Below are 19,499 nucleotides of genomic sequence, written 5' to 3'. Positions count from 1 at the left end.
CATGGCACCAGCAGAGAAAACCAACCTCACATTTTTGGTCCCTCAATCAATATCCCCTTGAACTCCAGCACGCAGAGGGCTCTGTGCTTCCCACAGCATCCAGCTGCAGCTTGGTCCCTCCTGGAGACAGCTTTTGGGTCAGCTCAGACTCTTCACTCGTGCTCTCAGAACCTTTGGATGTGACTTTATAGCTCTGTGCCCACCAATGGTCCCAGTCCCTGCCGGCAGCTGCTGCTGATCATCCTGGTGTGAGCTGTCATCAGAGCAGGGAATGGCACACCTCAGGAGCACAGCAGGATGGAGCACTGCAGGATGGAGCACAGCAGGATGGAGCACAGCAGGATGGAGCACAGCAGGATGGTGTGAGGAGGACTCTGGACAGCTCCCAACAATTAGCAACAGGGCAGGATCTCCCGAGGGGCCGGACGGGAACGCAGCGACGGCTGGTGGGGCACGCTGCCTGAATGTTCAAATACAGAAACAGATGTTAATTACTCTGCATAGCCAGGACATCATTAGCAGCTACATCTCCTGGAGATTCTGAAGTACAAATTCCTCTGATTATGCCAAACATGCCCATCCCACCCCCAGAAGCCATGACGTTTGAGTAGCTGCCTCGGCAAACCTTCCTCCTCCGAGATATTTCCCCTCTCTCCTTCATGCTCTCTGCTCAAAAAACAACCTGTTTTAATGAAATTCCTGCTTTGGGAAAGTGCTGTCTCCTTTGGGACAGGCCTTTACCAGATGGAGGCAACAAGAACCCTCATCCATAAGTGTCTGGCTCTCCAGCACACTCTTACTTCCTCTATTTTAGGTTGGGGAGGGAGGACAAAAATAAGGATTCAGCTGGCACCATGTGATCAGTGAGCCTCTTTAGCAGCATGGCAGAGCAAGAGAACCCATTCTGCCCCCTCACCTTGCTCACTATCCCCACAGCCACACCATCAGATACAGTGTGATGCTTCTGGGGTAGGTGATGGTGAACTCACAACGAGCTTTTCTCTTCCAGCACTCCCCATCACTGATAATTCCAGGCAGTGGGAAAAAGATGAGCACTTGGACAGGTGCTGCTAACAGAACCAGAGCAGCAGACAGAGGGTGTACAGAATGGAAAGGGGCACCACTCAGGGACCAGTAATGAGTAAATAAGAGACTGATTCAGGAACTCTTCAGGTTCAAAAGGACCACCCTAATCCTTTTAGCCCAAGAGTCTGGGCAGCTACACTGGGAATTCCAGGCACACAGCACCTCCAAGGCACTCACTGAGCTGCTCCTGAACTGGAAAGGAAGGAGATTCAGGAGAGAGAAGGAGGGAGTGAGACCAACACCAGCACACAGAGCACCCTCCAAGTGTCACATCACATCATTATCCTTGAACATACCATGGGATGGGAAGGGAAAGCAATCCACAGCCAGCAGCTCAGCACAGACCTGCTGGGCTGGGCTGGAATTCCACAGACTTCCCAAGCTCTGCCTGCTGGCCAGTCTGCAGGAAGCAGACTGACAGGCAAGCTGGAGAGCAAGACCTTGATCACACCAGTGCAGCCTCTGTGGATTGTGGATAGCAAAAGGAGAGGACAGAGCTCAGCACACAAGGACCCTGGTGCTGTGCTCCCACTTCCATGGAGCAGGACAAACACAGGGGATTTGCTGCCAGCAAAGTTGTCTATGAGTAACTTTTTCTGCAAACATTTTTGTTACAAGAGCAGAAGGACACAGGTTGGGAAGCTGCCTGTGATAACCTCAGAAAACTGAAATCACCTGGGCTGGGAGTGGGAACAAGATGCTGAAGGGGAAACTGGTGCTGACCTGGAACAGAGATAAGGCAGAGCAGAAGGAATAAAATAGGAATTTATTGAAAGGATACACCTTGGCCAGTGCAAGAGCCTAGCTGGGGCTACACCCAAGTCAAATCCAAGATGGATTCAGGTCATGAGTTTTACACTTTTATAAATTTTGGTCTTGGGGTCAATTGTCCAACCACAGCCCCAGGTTATGGAGCCTCAGCCCCTGGCTTGCCCCTTTCCTTTTGACATTGTTTATGCCTTTTGGGTAAAGGGTGTTCTTGATTCTCTAGCTGGGAAGGGATTGTTTTGTCTAACTACCCTGTGAAGAGAACTTATCAATATCTAATACAAAGTTCCAGAGTTACACACTAACCAGCAGAGAATCTGAAAAATATAAAAGCTAAAACCCAAGGCATCATTGCCACTGGAAGCATCACATTGGAAATGCAACTGGGCAGCATCACTGGAGGGGACAACAGTTTTTTGTAAGGTCTTGGTATCTATTTCACCAAATTGAGAATGCACTGATAACCTTGAGGTTTGGCAATGGCTGCTCACACCAGGGCTGGGGCAGGACACCAGTTAAGTGTCCTGACACAGTGTCACTGTCACTGATGCTGAGCCTGCTCAAGCCCACAGCATTTCCTACAAAAGGGGCTGCACTGCAGGAACAGAAAAGCTCTCTTTTTTTATGAACACTCATTAGAGTTTACACCGTTGGCAAAGTGTGGAGGCACGCATTTGTGGAGGAACAGAGATATGGTTCCAACACTGGTTTTAATGTGCAAGCCTAAAGACTCGGCTCCAGTTTTTAGAAATCAAACTTGATCATCTCAAGCTGGCAAAAATAGCCCCATGTTCCCTTGAGTTATTTTCTTTTCAAATAGGCAGGGTACAGCACAATAGGAAATATCAGCAGTTATGTATTCAACCTCCAGAAACCCAACGGGCCAATTCCAGCAACCCACGGCAGCTTTCCAATCCTCCCTGATCTATTTGCTGGAGTTAGTCTGAAAAGCAGGCTGCCCCCGAGCCATTCAGCAAACTCCACGTCCCGCTAATTACATCAATATAAATGTATTATCTTGGCTGTCAAACACGGGCTGCCTCAACAGGACAAGGCTCTGCCATGGAAATGCAGGAAAACAATTGCTCTTTCTGCTGGTGACACATTTCTCTGGATCCTATTTCCTTGCCAGGGCTCCCCCTTCTCCCTTCTGCCCAGGCACCAGGGCACCAGTGTTGTTTTCTTCCAGAAAAGAGGAAACAGCACACAAAAACCCTCCTCATCTTTCAAGCAACAGAACACGAATTAATTTTGCGAGCACCACTGGCATTTCCTATCAGCCAACCTGAGAGCTGCCAGCACATGGGGAAGGGAGCTGTGAGGGCAAGAGTTAAATGTTTCTTGTGAGCAGGCAGCAGCTCTTCTGCCTCTCTGGGCTGCCTCAGCTGCCATTGCTAAATGCAAGGCAAGTGTCAACACTCCAAACAGCAAATGTGACAGAAATTTGGAGCAGCCTGCTCCTCCCTGCCCAGCTCAGTGAGTGTGGCCTGGAGAAGAGGGAGCCTCCAGGAAGGCTGAGGCAAACACAGGCAGATGCAGAGGCTGCCAGGGAGCAGGGAGGCAGCTCCAGAGAGTGGGATTATGACGGAAAATGAGGAGGAAGCCACTGACTCACCTGTCCCACCCGCGTAAGCAGCTTTCCCACCGAAGGCTGCATGAGTGTGACCTTGCTCAGAGCCCCAGGTTCCAGCAAATCAAGGGCTCACAAGGTTCCCCCAGCTCTGAGCACTGAGAGAGAGCCATGGTGGCAGGACACTGGGCTTTCCAAATCTGCCTCCCCTGACTGCAGGCAGCCACAGTCCCTCACTTCAGCTTCCCTCTGCTTCCTAAAAACTGTCACTTGGAGGAATGCCACAGGGTCTGCTCCTTCCCAGACCCTCCTGTTCACAGGAATGGTTAGAAAAAAGCCAGAAAAAACCAAGCCTGGATTCAGATGAAGTGGGAAGATGGGAGGAAAACAGCATTTCTCCACCTAAGAGCAGAGATGTTTCCATTAGTGGGGATCAACATGACTACGGACACATGGCACAGGCTGAGTCTCTCCTAGATCTCACATGCAACCAGAGCAAACTTGGAAAGCTCCCACAAAACCTCCAGGACAGAGGAGAGCAGCGTGTTTTCCATGAATGAAAGCCAACTGCACTCAGCTGGCTGAGGGAACACCTGGGCTGTGGCCACTTCCCTCTGCAAAGCCAGCAGAATTCCGAGTGAAGATAAAGGGTGCCCAGAGCAAATATAAGCCAGGAGAGTGAGGGGTAATCAGTGCATCTGCTGGGAGCATCCAGGCTCCTCTATGGGGTCATCCAGCCCTTCTGCCACCATGAGAGTCTGGGCACAATGCCCAACTGTTTCACTTGCAACTTTAGCACTTCTGTTTTCCAAGATTTATTCCCATTCAGGAGACACCGTGCCTGGCCCACGCCTCCAGCTCCCTTATGCACCAAGTCATCAGGCTGGAGGAGGCTGCTCTGCCTCCTGCCAAAGCAAACCCAGCCAGTCACATCAAACCTTCAAAGGGCTCTCCAGCCATTCAACCCACATGGGGAAGGAAGCAATGCTGGGCTTTGCCTTCTGCCTTCAACTGTTAAAGCCTTGGACACAAACAGGAGCTGATGCAATCTGAATGAGTTAATATCCCCACATACATAAAATCAGGGTAATTTGAATCATGCCTTGGATGGTTTATGCTCAGGAAGAGCTCAGCCCTGCTCTGGTGCACTCAGGAGCACAAACCAGACAACAGACTCTCAACAGGATCTCAAAAAATGGCCAGACAAAAGCCACCAGCAGAGTCTCAGAGTCACACGCAGCTAGTTTGTCACCACAGCTCTGCTCCAGTTTAGGGAATAGCACAGCCCTAAAGCACAAGTCCCTCTGAGGGTGACAACGTGCAGAGCGTGGCAAAATCTCTACATTTAGAGCCAGTCTGGGGTATGCACCCCTCACCTCCACCTTGGCTCCCTCCAAACACATCTCCCAGTCTCCATCAGCTCTTGACCAAGCCACAGCAGTGCAGCACTGTCTGCACCAGTGCCCCAGGCCACATGCAGTGAGCAGCTCCCAAATAACCTTCTGTCTGACCACGAGAAGCCAGCCAGCCACATCCTGGGCCTGCAGGCCAAGATTCAGAGAGATTCCCAGCTGAAAAAACGCTTGTAGGAAACAGTATGACATTTCAAACACAACGTTCACATTATCCCATCTCCTCCAGCAGGCCCACGGATGATCACCCTGAACATTTGTTTCCTGGTGCTTCGGGGGATGCACCCCAGGAGCAGCAGCAGGGAGAGGAGAGAGCTCAGTAAATGGAGAGGCTGGCAAGTACAGAGCTTTTCCCATCCTCTAAGACTCCTACATCTAGGACCTGGAAGCTGAGATGCTTTAACTGCAACTGAGCTGACATGCAGCAAAATCCAGGGGTCTTGATGAGACAGTGGGACCCAACAGCCTTAGGATGTTCAAAACCCAAGGATTAAGACCCAGCCAACTGATTCCAAAGGGCAAACTCGCAGAGGCTTGAGAAACTCTGCATAACACCCTGTTCAGCCCCAGCACGGGTGTCCAAGCTGGAGGTGAGAGTGGAGACCTGAAGGACTGCAGCCCGGGGCGCTGGGGGCTCCGGGGCCGGCACTCGGCGCTGCCCCGAGCGGGAGGACCCGGGAGCTGCGATCGAAGGCAGGTCAGGCACTGCAGCCTAGCGCGGGCAACCACGGAGCCTCCGCGCTCCCCCCCGGCTGCTGCACGATCCCCAAGCCCGTTAAAAACCCTCCGGCTGCGCGGCCGGGCTGCCTCGCGAGCGGGGCCCCCGCAGCCCCCGGGGCGCTGCAAAGCCCCGGGCGAGGCACCCCGGGCAAGGCACAGCCGCGAGCCGGGACCCGCCACCGCCCGCCCGCCCCGGCCCCTGGCCCCCGGCCCCCGCTCGGGCCCACCGGCAACAGGTGGTGCGGGGCGGCCCGGGGGCGGCCGGGCCCAGCCGGCGCCTCCGGCCGGGAGAGCCCCAGGCGACCCCCGGCGCGGGGGGAGCGCGGCCCGCGGGGCTGCGGCGGGAGGCCCCGGGCGGGCGGCCCGTCCGTCCCCGCTCCCTCCCCCGCGCCCCCGGCGCCGCTCACCTGGGGGTGGAGGCGCCGCGCTGCCGTTCTGCGCCCCCGGCCGCGCGCGTTGCCCCGGGCGGAGCAGCTCGCGCCCGCACCGGCCGCCCCACCGGCCCTTCCTCCCGCCCGCCCGAGCCCCGCGCCCGCCCTACGCCGCCGCCGTGGCGCAGCGCCCCGTCCCGGCCGCGGGCGTGCGGCGCGGAGACAGCGCAGGGACCGTCGTGAATAGCGCGGAGGGACTACGAGCCCCGAGGGGCGCCGCGCGCAGGAAGCGGAAAGCGGAGGCCAAGCAGGGCACCGGGAGCGGCGGTTGGGGGCCGGGGCAGGCCCGGGCAGCGGCGGTGTTTCAGAGCCGAGGGATCGGCGAGCTGCGGGCGCGCGGAGGGCGGGGGCCGGAGCGGCCGGTGAGGGGCGGAGGGCGCTGTGCGGCGGGCGAGGACTACAAGTCCCAGCGTGCCTTGCGGCCGGTGGGAGAGCGCCGCCCCCCGCCCGGGGGTCGCGGCGCAGGCGGCGCTGCGCTCGGGGGCGGCGGGACGGAGGGTTCCCGGAGGGTCCGGGGGTGTTGGTGTGTGCCGGGGTTCCCGTGGCTCCGTTCGTCCGGGGTCCCGGTTTGGGAAAGGCGGGTGCATGGCTCTGAGCCCTCGCACGGAGGCTCCGTGCTCCCCTGAGCGTCCCTGCCCGCTCCGCCGTGAGGGGATGGAGGATCCGGGCGTTCCCCGTGAGGATCAGAGCCAGCGGCTGAGCCAACCTGGACAGAATCGCTCGTAATTACAGCTCTTAATGAGCTGGCGGCACATGAAGCGAGGGTGGAGCCGGCAGGGATCTGCTGGGCGCTGCGGGCGGTGTGCGGCCGCGGTTCGGCGTGGGACGGGCAGGGGCAGGGCTGGCCTGCACCCCGGGCAGCCTCGGAGCCCAGGGCCGCAGCCGCCCGTTAAGAGGCGCCTTCAAACCCTCCCGGCCCGGGATGAGAGCTGGGAGCAGTTGGTGCAGCACCTGCTCCCTCCCGGAGCCGCCAGGAAAAACGGGGAGGGGGTCCCGGATGGGACCCAGCCCGGCTGGTCCAGCACACCCTAAAGGGAAATCAGTGGTCGTTGCAGCAAAAGCAGCATCATTTAAACCACCAATCTTGGAGGGGGGTTACTGGCTACTAGGTGAAACGTGACAATTGCTAAACAGGGTGTATGTTCTCTTTGGGCTGTTGGACGCTCCCCAAAGGGCGCCCCAGGCTTTCTCTGCGGGCAGTTGAGACTGCTGAAATTGCAAATATTCATGAGACCTTCTGCAGGACAATGCAGGGACCAAAAGCTGATGAAGAGCTTGGGCCCTTCATCCATCTCTAAGATGTGACTGCCAGTCGTATCAATACATTTGTTTGCAGTCAGATCTTTCCTAGAGGCTGCAGACACAGCTCTGCCACCGTCCTTTGGGGTGGGCCAGGGAAGGAGCAGCCCCATACTGCCCTTGCTGACAGATGGGATTCCTAGACTGGGGAAACTGAGGGCTTGGTGCTCCAGCAGTGCCTGAGGAAAGCACAGAGCAGGTATCCCCAAAATCACAGGATCATGGAATATCCCAAGCTGGAAGGGACCCACCAGGATCATCGAGTCCAGCTGCTGGCCCTGCACAGGACATCCCCAGGAATCCTGCCTTGCCCACTGTAGGGCAAAACCTCTCAGAATCCACTGGGGAAAGGGAGAATTTGGGCTTAGAAGAATCTACTGGCTCCACCATGGTGGGAGTTTCCAGTAAGATCTGTCACCAGCTGTGGAGCATTAGCTGGAGTGAGAGCTTGGGCACTTGGGGACATCCAGTGGCTGCACTCTGGTGTCACATGAGGTACCTCAGGTGTCCAGGTCCCGGCCCCACAGCTCAAGTTTTTTTTTACCATACAAACCTTGCTTTCTTCTGGCTGTAAAAATTCTCCCCCACCCACCACAACTTCCCAAATGTGACAGAGGAGAGTGTCAGCCAGCTGTCCCCACACCATGGACTTGCACAGCTGAGATCCAACCAGCCATGGATCAATGTGTGTCAGCCCAGACACAGCTCCAGATCTGTCTGAGCTCCCTGGCACTGATCCTGAGCTGCTGTGCTGTGGGATGCCCTGGAGGATGGGAGGTGGCCTGGAGCAGAGCCAGCTGGCCGAGCACAGGGTACACACCCAGGGTTGGCAGGGACTGGAGTGCACAAGGAGAATTCCCGTTGTGTTCTGGCAGTGCTGGAACCAGCAGCTCCTGCCTGAGTCACATCAGGTGAGAGAGAGAAAGAGTTTGCATGTTCCACATCGCAGGATCTTCCAGTCCTCGTTTCCCAGGAGACCAAGCTTCCCTCTGTTCTCACCTCTGCCATGACCTCTACACTGGCAAGTGGCTCTTTCTGGTACCTGCCCTCAGCCCTCCCAGCTGCAGCCTGAGCAACGGGGACCTGATGGCTGTCAAAGGGCAGGACAGAAAGTCATATCATCCACCACTGATTTTGGGAGATGTTCCTTGAGCTGTTGCACTGGAAGGCTTTTTGCAGCAAAGCAGGTGCAAGGAAATACAGCCCTTGACTAAATATGTAATGCACATATATTGTATAAGGGTAGGGAGGCCTTAGCACAGGGTTGCCCAGAGAAACTGTGGCTGCCCCTTTCTGGAAAGAGCCAGTATCAGGCTGGACAGGGCTTGGAGCAACCTGGGATAGTGGAGGTGTCCCCTCCCATGGCAGGGGGTGGGACAAGGAGAGTGTTAAAGTTCCTTCAACCCAAACCATTCCATGACTCTGCAATTATCCATGTGTGCATCTATCACTGATCAGTGATATGTTTTTAGCTGGTAGGGATCTCAAAGCTATGCAGAAGATGTAGTCCTGTGTGTAGTATCTGTGTGTGCAACACTGAGGGCATTTGAGGGAACAATATGGTACAAACCCAGAAGAGTTTTGCTTTTGTTGTCAAGAGAGTGCATCACCCATGTTTTTGATATGAGGGAAACTGGACTGGATGACTTTGAGAGGTCCAGGAATACCCCAGGGAAGATGCAGACTGTTTTGTGGAGGCACATGGTGGTTGCAGAGTCCAGCAGCTGTCAGCAGTGTGCTGTCTGACACCAGCTCATGGTTCCACCTGCAGTGGGACAGCTGAGGGGATGGGGATCAATGGTCCTGCTGCAGCTGTGCTAGGATATGTTCAGTGGGCTCTGTTGTCTTTTTGTGTGTGGTTGTGACACTCAAACCTCTCCCTGCTCAAGGGAAAGGTATCCATTCTTTCTGCTCAGGGAGGATTATCTGTTCCAAAACCCTCAGGTGATCCAGGGCCCCACACTTGTCCTTGAGTCTGTGGCCTTCAGTGGCCCCCTGGCCCCACATCATGGGGACATGGGGGACTGGGGTGTTTCTTGGCATGCTGGAGCTGTGGGAATGTTTGTGGCACTCTGGGGGTACTGGGAATTCCCTGCAGTCCTGGGGGAATTCTCACTAGAGGAGCAGAGTTGTCAACATTTCCTCAAGGGAATCAGAGTCCCGGGAGTATCAGGGCCTTCTTGGGGGAATCTGGGAGCTCTGGGAGTATCAGGCATCCCCCTGGGTGTGTGGTGTCCCCAGGAGATGTCACAGTCCCCAGTTCCTCACAAACACTGCCCAAGTGCATGGGGACCTTGGAGCTTTGGGGTACCCCAGCTGTCATCAGAGGGGTGGAGGTGTCAGGGGAACTCAGGGAGAGCCCATCAACACCCAATCTCACACTAGACTCTACCTTCCAGTGCTCCCCAACAGCCCCTGCTCACACTCCAGCCCCGAGTGCTGACCCAGAGGATCCTACTGTCCCACCCTGAGCCACCATTTACCCAAGGAAAGAAAGGGACGTGGGTGTGGGAAGGGCCTGGGCATGGGGTCCACAGCCTCCCTGATCTCCCTGGAGTGCTGGACACTTTTCTCTGTGTTTTCCATGGTTCAAGTACCTTCCAGAGCCATTCTAAAGGGTCTGGCTGTCCCCACACACAGTACAGGGGCTCTGACCCCTGCTCCCCAGGTTACCCTTTGGATTGCTGGTTTAACCATTCATACCCCCAAAGTAACTATTAAAACACTTCAAATCATAAAATATGTCAAGTTGGAAGGGATCCACAGGGATCACTGCCTCCTCCAGCTCCCTGCTCTTTAAGAGACCAACCTCCCCAGTACAAAGTACCCCAGGTATCTAGGGGCTGGAAAACTCCTCCTCAGAAAGGGCTGAAGGCAAAGGAAGGAGTGGTAAAATGATTTTTGGCAGCAGTGCCTCTTCTGCCTCCCTCCCTAAGCAGAGAGCTGGGATGGCATAGGTGGAAGCTAAGTTTTCACTGGAAGTCTGTCAGAAAGGGTTAGTAGAAAGGGTTTGGTAGAGTGGGAGAGGAGAACCAAGTGTGTGTGAGGAGCTCAGTGTGACTCTGCTCCCTGGAGCAGCCAGCTCCAAAAGCCCTGGGATCCAGAGTGTGTCTCTCACCACCCCAAGGCACACCCTGTCCTGCTGCCAGGTCTCACTGAACAGTGAGTAAGGGGGTTGGAGACCCCCAGGATCCAGCAATATGAACTCCCACATGAGGAGCACCTGGAATGACACGGACTAAAGGAGACAGTAAATGACAGAGGAGCTGAGACAGTGTAGAATAAAGACTCTTTTATGGAAGAGATAAAGCAGGTGCAGCTCTCACCACGTTCACCCAAGGAGGAAATCAGCTCCTGGCCATCAATGGTGCTTGTGGGGCTCATCTCTCAGGGGTGGCATGATCTCTCCAGTCTCTAAAATCTTGTCCCCCTGTGGGATGAGAGTGTGGTGAGCATTCCCTGTGGCACCCAGACTCCCCCTGCACAGCCCAGTCCTCCAGGGAACCTGCAACAGTCCCACTTCCAGGCCAGAATCTCACAACTCAGAACACTCTCACCCAACACTCCCAGACTACTGGAATAACATCACAGCAAAATCACCTTGAGTCTGTACTTGTTTTACCCTTTGTTTTCACTATAGAACAGCAGCCACACATTTTGAGCCCCTTTGGTTTCAAAAATTACTTATAGCACTGCATAATGCCCTCCAGCAGTGATCAGTGAGTCCAAACCCACAGCCCAGAACCCATGGGGAGCCATGGAATCCCTCAAAAATCAGCCTGCTGCCCCAGCACCACTTCTTCCAGCTCCAGGCACAGTCTTGGCCTCCTGACCTAACTCAACTGGAAAATTAGGCAGAAGACTGAGGCCAACTGCTCAACCTTCAGCATGGTGCTTTGTAGTTGTTTGGGATGGAGTATTTTATAATTTTATTTTAGAGCATGATTAGGAGGTGTGATGCCAAAAATGGGCAGCATTCAGAAAGGGCAGAGCTGAACTCTGGGAATATTTGCCCTCTGACTTGTTACACCAATCAGTAACAGCTCAGAGAAGCCTGAAAACAGAACAGACCAAACATTGTGACACTCTCTGCTTCATGAAACTTGTCCCAAGCTGAGGTGACACAACTCTTTTGGGGACACCTGAGTCTGGGGGACCTTCAGGGACAACTGGGACCAAGCCAGAACCAACACTCTCAGTGCTGACAATGAGGAGAAGCAGAGCCACTCCTGTGTTTCCATGTGTTAGTAATTACTGGGGTTTTGAATACCCATTCTCAAAGGGAATGTTTGTATTTTCCACCCAGGATGAACAGCATTGGTCACATTCTGACAGCCAGGTGTTACAGAGGAGGTAACATTGAAACAGGGACTGAGGACAAGATAAAAGTGCCCAAACCCACTATCCCTGTGCTGCCCACAGGACCCAGCACATCTCTTGGGAAAGCTGTCACTAGACATTTTTCTGCACAAACCTCCCTGGAAACCCCTTCCTGTGTGTGAGACACAGCTGGAAGATAAGACAAGTGGTAAGAGACTTACTGGGAATATCCGTGGGTTTGTCACAACCACACCATGCGGAGATTTCTGGAAGCAGGGGGAGAAGAGAGGGAAGGGTAAAGAGAACTGTGTTATTGGAGGAAGCAGAAAGGATTTTCAAAATGGGTACCATAACCCTTCCAGAATACAAACTGTGCTAAGCACAAGTCTTGTTAAACCTTCCATTGCTTAGAGAAATACCTGGGGCTACAGCAGTCACACCTGCCAGGGAGGGCTGGGCTGGCCCTTTTCCCTCCCCACACCAACAGCTGCCCAGGAGTGATGTTCCCTGCTGTTTCTGCAGGGCGGGAACAATTCAGACACAAATCTGCTCACATCACAGGAAAAGCTGGGCATTGCCATAAATCATGGAATGGTTTTCACTGTAAGGGACCTAAAACCTTCCATGGGGGACACCTTCCACTATCCCAGGCTGCTCCAGGACCCCTCCAGCCTGGCCTTGGGCACTGCCAGGGATCCAGGGGCAGCCACAGTTTCTCTGGGCACCCTGTGCCAGGGCCTGCCCACCCTCCCAGGGAACAATTCCTTCCCAATATCCCATCTATCCCTGCCCTCTGGCAGTGGGAAGCCATTTCCCCTTGTCCATACCCTTATTCAAAGTCCCTCTCCAGCTCTCCTGGCCCCTTCAGGCCCTGGAAGGGGCTCTGAGGAATCCCTAGACATTTCCCTTCTCCAGGTGAGCACCCCCAGCTCTCCCAGCCTGGCTCCAGAGCAGAGGGGCTCCAGCCCTTGGTCTCTGTGGCCTCCCCTGGACTCTCTCCAGCAGCTCCATGTCCTGCTGCTGTTGGCCCCAGGGCTGGGGCAGCTCTGCAGGGGGGGGTCTCACAAACGTGATTATTTGTGAAGTATCACACAACATTTATATATAAGTGCTACCCCAGCAAGGAAACACAGGTGGTGAACAGGCCAGGGGGAACAACCTTCATCATCCACCGCATGTAAGCAGCACATTCGCACACAGGAGTGGGATCACTCCTGGCATCATCCCCCCCGGCCCTGGGCTTTTCCAGCCTCTCCCGTCCCCTCCCGAGCGCTCCCTTTAACCCCGCACGCACCAGCAGGTGGTACTTCAGGAAGTAGGTGATGGCCCAGGCGGGGAGCAGCAACCTCAGCATGACGAAGCGGCCGCCCTGGTACAAGCTGTGCACCTGCGGGCACAGGGACAGTCAGGCGGGGCAGCGGCGGGAGAGGCCGCCCGGAGCCCGCGCCCGCCGCTCACCTGCTGCCGCCAGGGATCCCTGCGCTGCAGGAAGCGCTCCCAGAAGGCGGCCACGGGCCCGAGCCGCCGCGGCGGCAGGACGGGCTCCCGCGGGCTCAGCTCCTGGTCCCGCAGCCAGCGGCGCCGCAGGATGCGGAGCTGCTGCACCCGCAGCTTCTCATCCTCCGCAGGGCTGCTCATGGCGCCTCAGCCGCTCCGCTCCGGCCCGGCTCGGCTCGGCTCGCTCCGCTCCGGCCCCGCTCGGGCGCCGTGTCCTTCGCCGCGGCGCGCGGCAGTGACGTCACGGGGCGCGCAGTTGTGACGCAAGGCCGCCGAGGCGATGGCGGGGCTGTGGCGGCTCTGCCGTGAGGGAACGGGGAGTGTTTGGGGGAAAAAACAGCTCAGGGGGCACTCAGCTGCGGCTGTTCCCGAGCCTGCAGGGAACTGACGGGAAAGATGGGGCAAGTCTATTGGCAACAGCACGGAGGGACAGGACACAGGGAATGGTTCCCACTGGCAGAGGGCAGGGATGGATGGGATATTGGGAAGGAGTTGTTCCCTGGGAGGGTGGGCAGGCCTTGGCAGTGCCCAAGGCCAGGCTGGATGGAGCTTGGAGCAGCCTGGGATGGTGGAAGGTGTCCCTGCCCCATGGCACGGGTGAGGTTGGGATGGTCCCTAATCACTTTCCCAGCCAAACCGTTCCATGATCCCACTGATTCCATTATTCCAATATTCTGTGTTTCCATGTTTATAATTATTCCATAATTGCCGTGTTTCTATTCTTAACATCCCAACGATTCATTAATCCAGTGATTCCACGTTTTCTCGATTCCAGTATTCCACGATCTCGATGTTTCCCTAATCCAAATTATTCCCCGTTCCCGGTGTTTGTTTTCCCGTTCCCGGTGTTTGTTTTCCCGTGCCGCCGCTGTCCGCCTCAGTCGCAGCCCGGGCGTGGCGCCCCCTCCCGGCCGGGGCACTCACTCGGGGGAGCCGCGCCGTGCCCCGAGGGTGGCGGGTTCGATCCCCGCTCCGCCGCTCCCTGTTCGCGCCGCGGTCGGGCGGTGCCGCTCTGCGCTCTGGGCGGCTCCTCCTGCGGGGACTGCGCCAGGCGAGGCCGGGGACTCGCGGCCTGCTCGGCCGGGCGCTGCGCGGCCATGGCAGAGCCGCGGCCCGGGCTGGTGCTGCGCTTCCAGCGCCGGTTCCTGGCGGCGCGGCCGCTCCGCTCGCTGCCCTGGCCGGTACGGGAGGGCCGGGCCGGGGGGAGGCGGCCCCGCGGCCTTGTTTATTTATTTATTGTTTTATTTATCTATCCTGTTTCAGGAACTCGAACAAAGGCTGCGGAGCGCGCCGGACCCCGCGCTGCTGGTGGATATTCTGCACAAGGTGAGGACAGCTCGCAGTCACCCCCGTGCCACCTGCGGGCGGTGCCAGCGCGTCCCAAAGCCGGCGGAACGGCTCAGAAATACGGAGAGCAGTGAGCCGGGGTCGCAGTGTTTCGTTAGGCTCTGCAGAACTGCAGGTTCCCTTCTCTGCCTCGTATTTGGGTGTTCTTAGACCAAAATTGAGACCCGCGTGCCATAGCAGTGATGTGGTGAATGGCACAGTCAGTGCAGCTGCTCCCGGATGTTCGGGGGTACCGGGAATGGTGGTGCCTAAACTGTCCCTGTGATGGAGATCACAAATTAGGTAGCAAACCAAAATGGAAAGAAGAAAGAGAAAAGCAAAAGAGGGAGGAGAGTAAATTGGATTATTTCCACTCCACTTTCCTCTTTACTCTATTGAAAAGTAAGATTTTTGTTGCCAGAAAAAGTAAGAAATTTGTGCCAAATCTGTAAACTCACAAACCTGTCAGAAATAATCTAATTTCAATTTCTGGCTTAACATCTCTTGTACAGATTAAATTCCAGTGCATTTCATGGTACCCAGAGCCAATTAATGCTCCTCTGGTCCTTAGTGCCTTTCCTAAACCCTGCCCTGGGTAATTTGTTTCTGTGGCTGTTCTCATTGCAGACAATTCTTCACCCTCTGTGTGTGAAATATCCACCTTCAGCCAAGTACAGGAGGTGCTTCCTGACTGAGCTCATCAAAAAGGTACCTCTTACTTTTCAGCTTATTTTTCACTTGTTTTTCTCTTTTTTCTCCTTGAAAATCCCTCACGTACCAACCAACCACAACATTCAGTGTAAATACACTGTACTAAAACAGGGCTTAGAGTGCAGTTATTTTCTGTTTTATGACAATGTGATGCTCAGAGCTGCCCTGTTCTCCTCCCCACAGCTTGAATCCATAGCAGCTGAACCTCTGGATGAACTCTATGAGGCACTGGCAGATGTTCTAAAAGAAGAAGAATCTACTCATTGTTACAAAAACTACTTACTGGTAAGAACTGACACTGCACTGTTCTAAACCACATTTACTTACCCAAACTAAGCAATAATTTAAAAGCATTTAAATCCCTGAAGCTTGGAGTGCTTCCTGCCTTTTCCCAGGTGCTCTGTTGATTGTAAACTCCAAATCCTGGCCTGTGCTGATCCACCTTTGCCTTGCCCTGTCCTGCAGCCCACGGGGGACTGTGTGAGCCTCTCTGAGAGCACGGCGCTGATCTCTGGGGGCACCACGGGGCTCGTCACCTGGGAGGCTGCTCTGCTGCTGGCACACTGGGCACTGCAGAACCCTGCTGTCTTCAGGGACAGGTATGGCAGCTGCAGGGCTGCAGCAGTGAGGAGAGAGGTGTTCATTCCTGCAGGATCACAGAATGGTTAGGCTGGGAAGGGACATCATTCCATGGGCAGGGACACCTTCCACTGTCCCAGGCTGCTCCAGCCCCATCCAGCCTGGCCTGGGCACTGCCAGGGATCCAGGGGCAGCCACAGCTGCTCTGGGCACCCTGTGCCAGGGCCTGCCCACCCTCCCAGGGAACAATTCCTGCCCAATATCCCATCCATCCCTGCCCTCTGGCAGTGGGAGCCATTCCCTGTGTCCTGTCCCTCCATCCCTTGTCCCCAGTCCCTCTCCAGCTCTCCTGGAGCCCCTTTATGCCCTGGAAGGGGCTCTTAGGTGTCCTTGGAGCCTTCTCTTCTCCATCTCTCCCAGCCTGGCTCCAGAGCAGAGGGGCTCCAGCCCTCTAATACTGTGAGCTACACAATTGCAATTTAACAACAGAAATACTTAATACCAGACTAAAGTACTACTTAAAGTAACTGAAATTACACCCTTTTGCTGCAGTGTAATTGCTGCTTTTGTCTGTTCTCCCAAACTTTAACTCAGGAGAGGACCTGTCAAGACTTGGTTTGGGATCAAACCCTTGCACGGTGCAGTCTGACCTGCTCTGTGAGGTCAGCTGTGCAGTTTTCAGTAATTTAACTAACAACCATGAATCCATGATGGGATTCACCAAGGATTATCTACATTAGGTGATTAGTGGGCAGCTCTGATCACATAATTTCTACTTTATTTATAAGCAGCCAAGATGAGCAAGGACTTTTGAGGAAAGATAATTTAATAATAATAATCAAGGTCACAGGGGAAGGAACTCTGCTGCTCAGTGTCTGTTTCTCTCCACTGACTAAAAACTGGAGAGCCAGCTCAGGTGGAAACAACTGTGCTGCAGATGGCTAAAGCCAGGTGGGAATGTCTCTGATCCCTGTGGTGGGAATGCTTTGTGCCTTGCAGAAATCAGCATTTCAGCTAATTAATTTTATGCTGACAATTCCACACTTAGTTATTCCCAACTCTTCATTTGCTTGGGGCAAAGGTTAGATTGTGGATCTATTGTAATTATTGTAATTATCTGGAACTGATTTTACCTTTTAATTATATTTAGAATGTTTTGATTTCCAACTCAATTCTGATAGTACTTTTTACTCCATTACCCTCAGGACAATCCTGGAATTAGGCAGTGGGATTGGTTTCACTGGCATTGCCATCTGCAAGACCTGCCAACCCAGGACATTCATATTTAGTGACTGCCACCCCCGTGTTCTCAGACAGCTGGGAGAAAACATCCGGCTAAACGGCTTCATCCCAGAGCCTGATCCCTGCAGCATCCAACCAGAGTGCCAAGGACAGGAGCTGGAAGGAGACAACTGCCAAAACACAAAAGTGATTGTTGCTGAGCTTGACTGGGGCTCAGTGACACAAGAACAGCTGCTGGCTCTCAGAGCTGATGTTGTCATTGCAGCAGGTACCACACTCACTGGCAGGGAGCAGGGATGGGCAGGGCTCAGCAACCCTGGCAGCCTCTTGAGGAATAACAGTAACAAAAACCAGCTACAGACCTTTTTTGGACTTGTCTGTGTATAAATTCAGAAAGTTTTATGAAAAAATCCAGTCATGGAAAATCTAGTGCCAGTAGGACAATAGTGGTGATACCTAGTGAGAGCAGAATGTCTCATCTGTGTGTCTTACACCCTGATCTGGAGCTTTGCAAAGAAAAACCTGAGAATTCAGTGCAAAGATGGCATCCAAGGTATCACAGGATGCACTGAATGGGAATTCAATAAAATGAAGTCACTGCATGGTACCTAATGCCAATGTCACTGCTCAGTGCCCAACCAGCCCCAGCTGGACTCTGAAGGCAAGAACTGAGGGGCACTGGCATCTCTATTTGCTGTTAGTCATTGCAGCAGGATGTGCAGCACGAGTAACTGCAGTGCTACACACAGCTGGACACCTTTGTGGGAAACAACCCCTCTGAGCATCAGCATTCTGCTGCCCCTGGTGTTCACTGACCTCTCACCACCATTTCTGCTCTCCAGGGAATGACTCCATTTGAAAACTTCTGCAAGTCCTTGGCATCAACCTCTAAACCAACTCATTTTAACAGAGCAGGTTTGTTTTGCCAAGGGCAGTGGGAATAGAGCACCAGTACTCAGTGGTTCTGCTGCCTCCCTTAGGATGGGCTTAAATAAAATATCTGACAATCCATTTACAAAAAGGAGCACTGATTTCTAGTGATGAGGGCATAGCCCATAGAATATCAATATTCTCCTGCACTGTAAAGATTGTAATTCTGCTTTGCTGTTTTTATTCTGGTTTTTGTTCAATTCTCAATAAATATTGTATGTTTCTTTTCTTTTTTTTTTTTTTTTTTTTTTTTTTTTTTTTTTTTTTTTGTAGATGTGGTGTATGATCCTGAGATAATTTTAGCCCTCACTGGGATGCTACAGAAACTCTCCACCTGCAGAGCAGACAGGAGAGCTCCTGAGGTGTTCATTGCCTCCACAGTCCGGAATCCAGACACGTATCAGCTGTTCCAGGCTGAGCTGGGTGGGTGCCTGTTCCAGTGTTCAATAGTTTTGCCTTTTTGCCTCTTCCCCCATTCCTTGTTCTGTGCTAGAGAGGAGCAGGAGCATTGTCCAAGAGCAGGATCTTATCCTGGAGCTGGATTTATGAGCAGTAGCTTTTGCACATGGATTTCATCAGGAGCTTGAACTCACCTTTAGGTACATTCTGGCTATCACAGCTCACATCTGTGAGGGATGTAAGTCTGGTGCCAATAATAAAGTAAAAAAAGGTTTAAGCTTAAAGGAGGGAGTCATCAGTGCTGCACTGTCACAGTGATAACACCTGAAATGCAGCCTAAACCCTTTATCTTATCTTATTGTTCTTTGAGGGTTAAAACCCCCAACTAGAGATTAAATAAAAGAGGGATTTGGGGATTTTTCTTCATATACACTTCTAAAGCCTATATTTTGGAGTCTCTCTGCTGTTCAGCTGGTGTTCACCAACTGGATCTAGTGATCCTTGTGGGTTCCTTCAGCTCAGGATATTCTGTGAAATTCTGGTCTATTAACACAGTGACACTCAGAGTTCAGCAGAGGCATTAATGGGATTTTTTAAAAAACACTCATAAGCATTTGCCTATCACAGCATGTTAAAGATCTCTTCTTACAGAACTTGTCATGCAACTTTTGCTCTTTGTTTTATTAAGCATAAATATGATTGCCAGTGTTTCTCTTCACAGATAAAGCTGGGATCAGGTGGCAGATGATTCCAGCCCAGAGCAGCTGTAATTTTCTCTATGATGTGCAGCCAGATGTAACTATTCTACAGCTGTTTATATAGGCTTGGCAAACAGAACTGGAATATTGAGGCCAACAGGAGCTGTCTCGTCCTTGTATCAAGATTATCCTGAATTCTGGAAACGAGATTCTGAGGATACAACTGTACACAAGGACATGTAGAGTCCTTCCTGTAATTCCCAGCATGGATCCAGGCCTGCTGCTGCCCCTGGGAAGTGACTGAACCTCAAACAACAGGAACCAAAAAAAAGCCCCAAGCACACTTCACTTGGATTCTGCAGAAGACAACAGAATTCAAGTGGTTTTTTTCCCCAACTGTGTTGTGATTTGTAAGTACTGGGGACAGCCTGCAGGATGACAGGATGAGGATCTCAGACAAGAGAGCAAAACAATGTTTCAAAGTAATTAATGGGTTTTGATACTAAAACCA

At 53.5% G+C, this 19,499-nt stretch overlaps 3 protein-coding genes across 8 annotated transcripts in view; 1 reads left to right on the top strand and 2 right to left on the bottom strand.

The window, feature by feature from the left end:
* CAPN15 (calpain 15) overlaps window positions 1-6,350 on the bottom strand; it is a 56,834-nt gene extending 50,484 nt beyond the window's left edge. For all 5 annotated transcript variants that reach the window (XM_079321042.1, XM_079321044.1, XM_079321041.1 and 2 more), the window contains exons 1-2: window positions 5,964-6,350; window positions 26-460 (exon numbers count right to left, since the gene is read on the bottom strand). The gene's annotated coding sequence lies outside the window, so the exon portion shown is untranslated. The remainder of the gene's footprint in view (window positions 1-25; window positions 461-5,963) is intronic.
* A 4,213-nt stretch (window positions 6,351-10,563) lies between these two features.
* NDUFB6 (NADH:ubiquinone oxidoreductase subunit B6) lies at window positions 10,564-13,356 on the bottom strand. The gene is made up of 4 exons (XM_079321146.1): window positions 13,065-13,356; window positions 12,901-12,993; window positions 11,828-11,872; window positions 10,564-10,716 (listed from the first exon to the last, which is right to left on the bottom strand). Exons 1-4 carry the CDS (start codon window positions 13,242-13,244, stop codon window positions 10,648-10,650), a joined length of 387 nt encoding a protein of 128 aa, XP_079177272.1. The 5' UTR covers window positions 13,245-13,356; the 3' UTR covers window positions 10,564-10,647.
* Window positions 13,357-14,064: 708 nt separating this feature from the next.
* Window positions 14,065-19,499, top strand: EEF2KMT (eukaryotic elongation factor 2 lysine methyltransferase). Of its 2 annotated transcripts, XM_079321125.1 has the most exons (8): window positions 14,067-14,284; window positions 14,367-14,429; window positions 15,057-15,137; window positions 15,324-15,425; window positions 15,606-15,739; window positions 16,925-17,229; window positions 18,165-18,314; window positions 19,012-19,499. In XM_079321125.1, exons 1-8 carry the CDS (start codon window positions 14,201-14,203, stop codon window positions 19,110-19,112), a joined length of 1,020 nt encoding a protein of 339 aa, XP_079177251.1. In that variant the 5' UTR covers window positions 14,067-14,200; the 3' UTR covers window positions 19,113-19,499. The 2 variants fall into 2 exon arrangements, with proteins under 2 accessions (XP_079177252.1, XP_079177251.1); XM_079321126.1 differs by lacking the exon at window positions 15,057-15,137 and having other exon boundaries at window positions 14,065-14,284.

This window comes from Erithacus rubecula, assembly GCF_903797595.1.
Source record: "Erithacus rubecula genome assembly, chromosome: 17".
Taxonomy (NCBI): Eukaryota; Metazoa; Chordata; class Aves; order Passeriformes; family Muscicapidae; genus Erithacus; species Erithacus rubecula.
The sequence above is the reverse complement of the archived record's forward strand: the minus strand, read 5'-3'. Positions and strand labels throughout refer to the sequence as shown.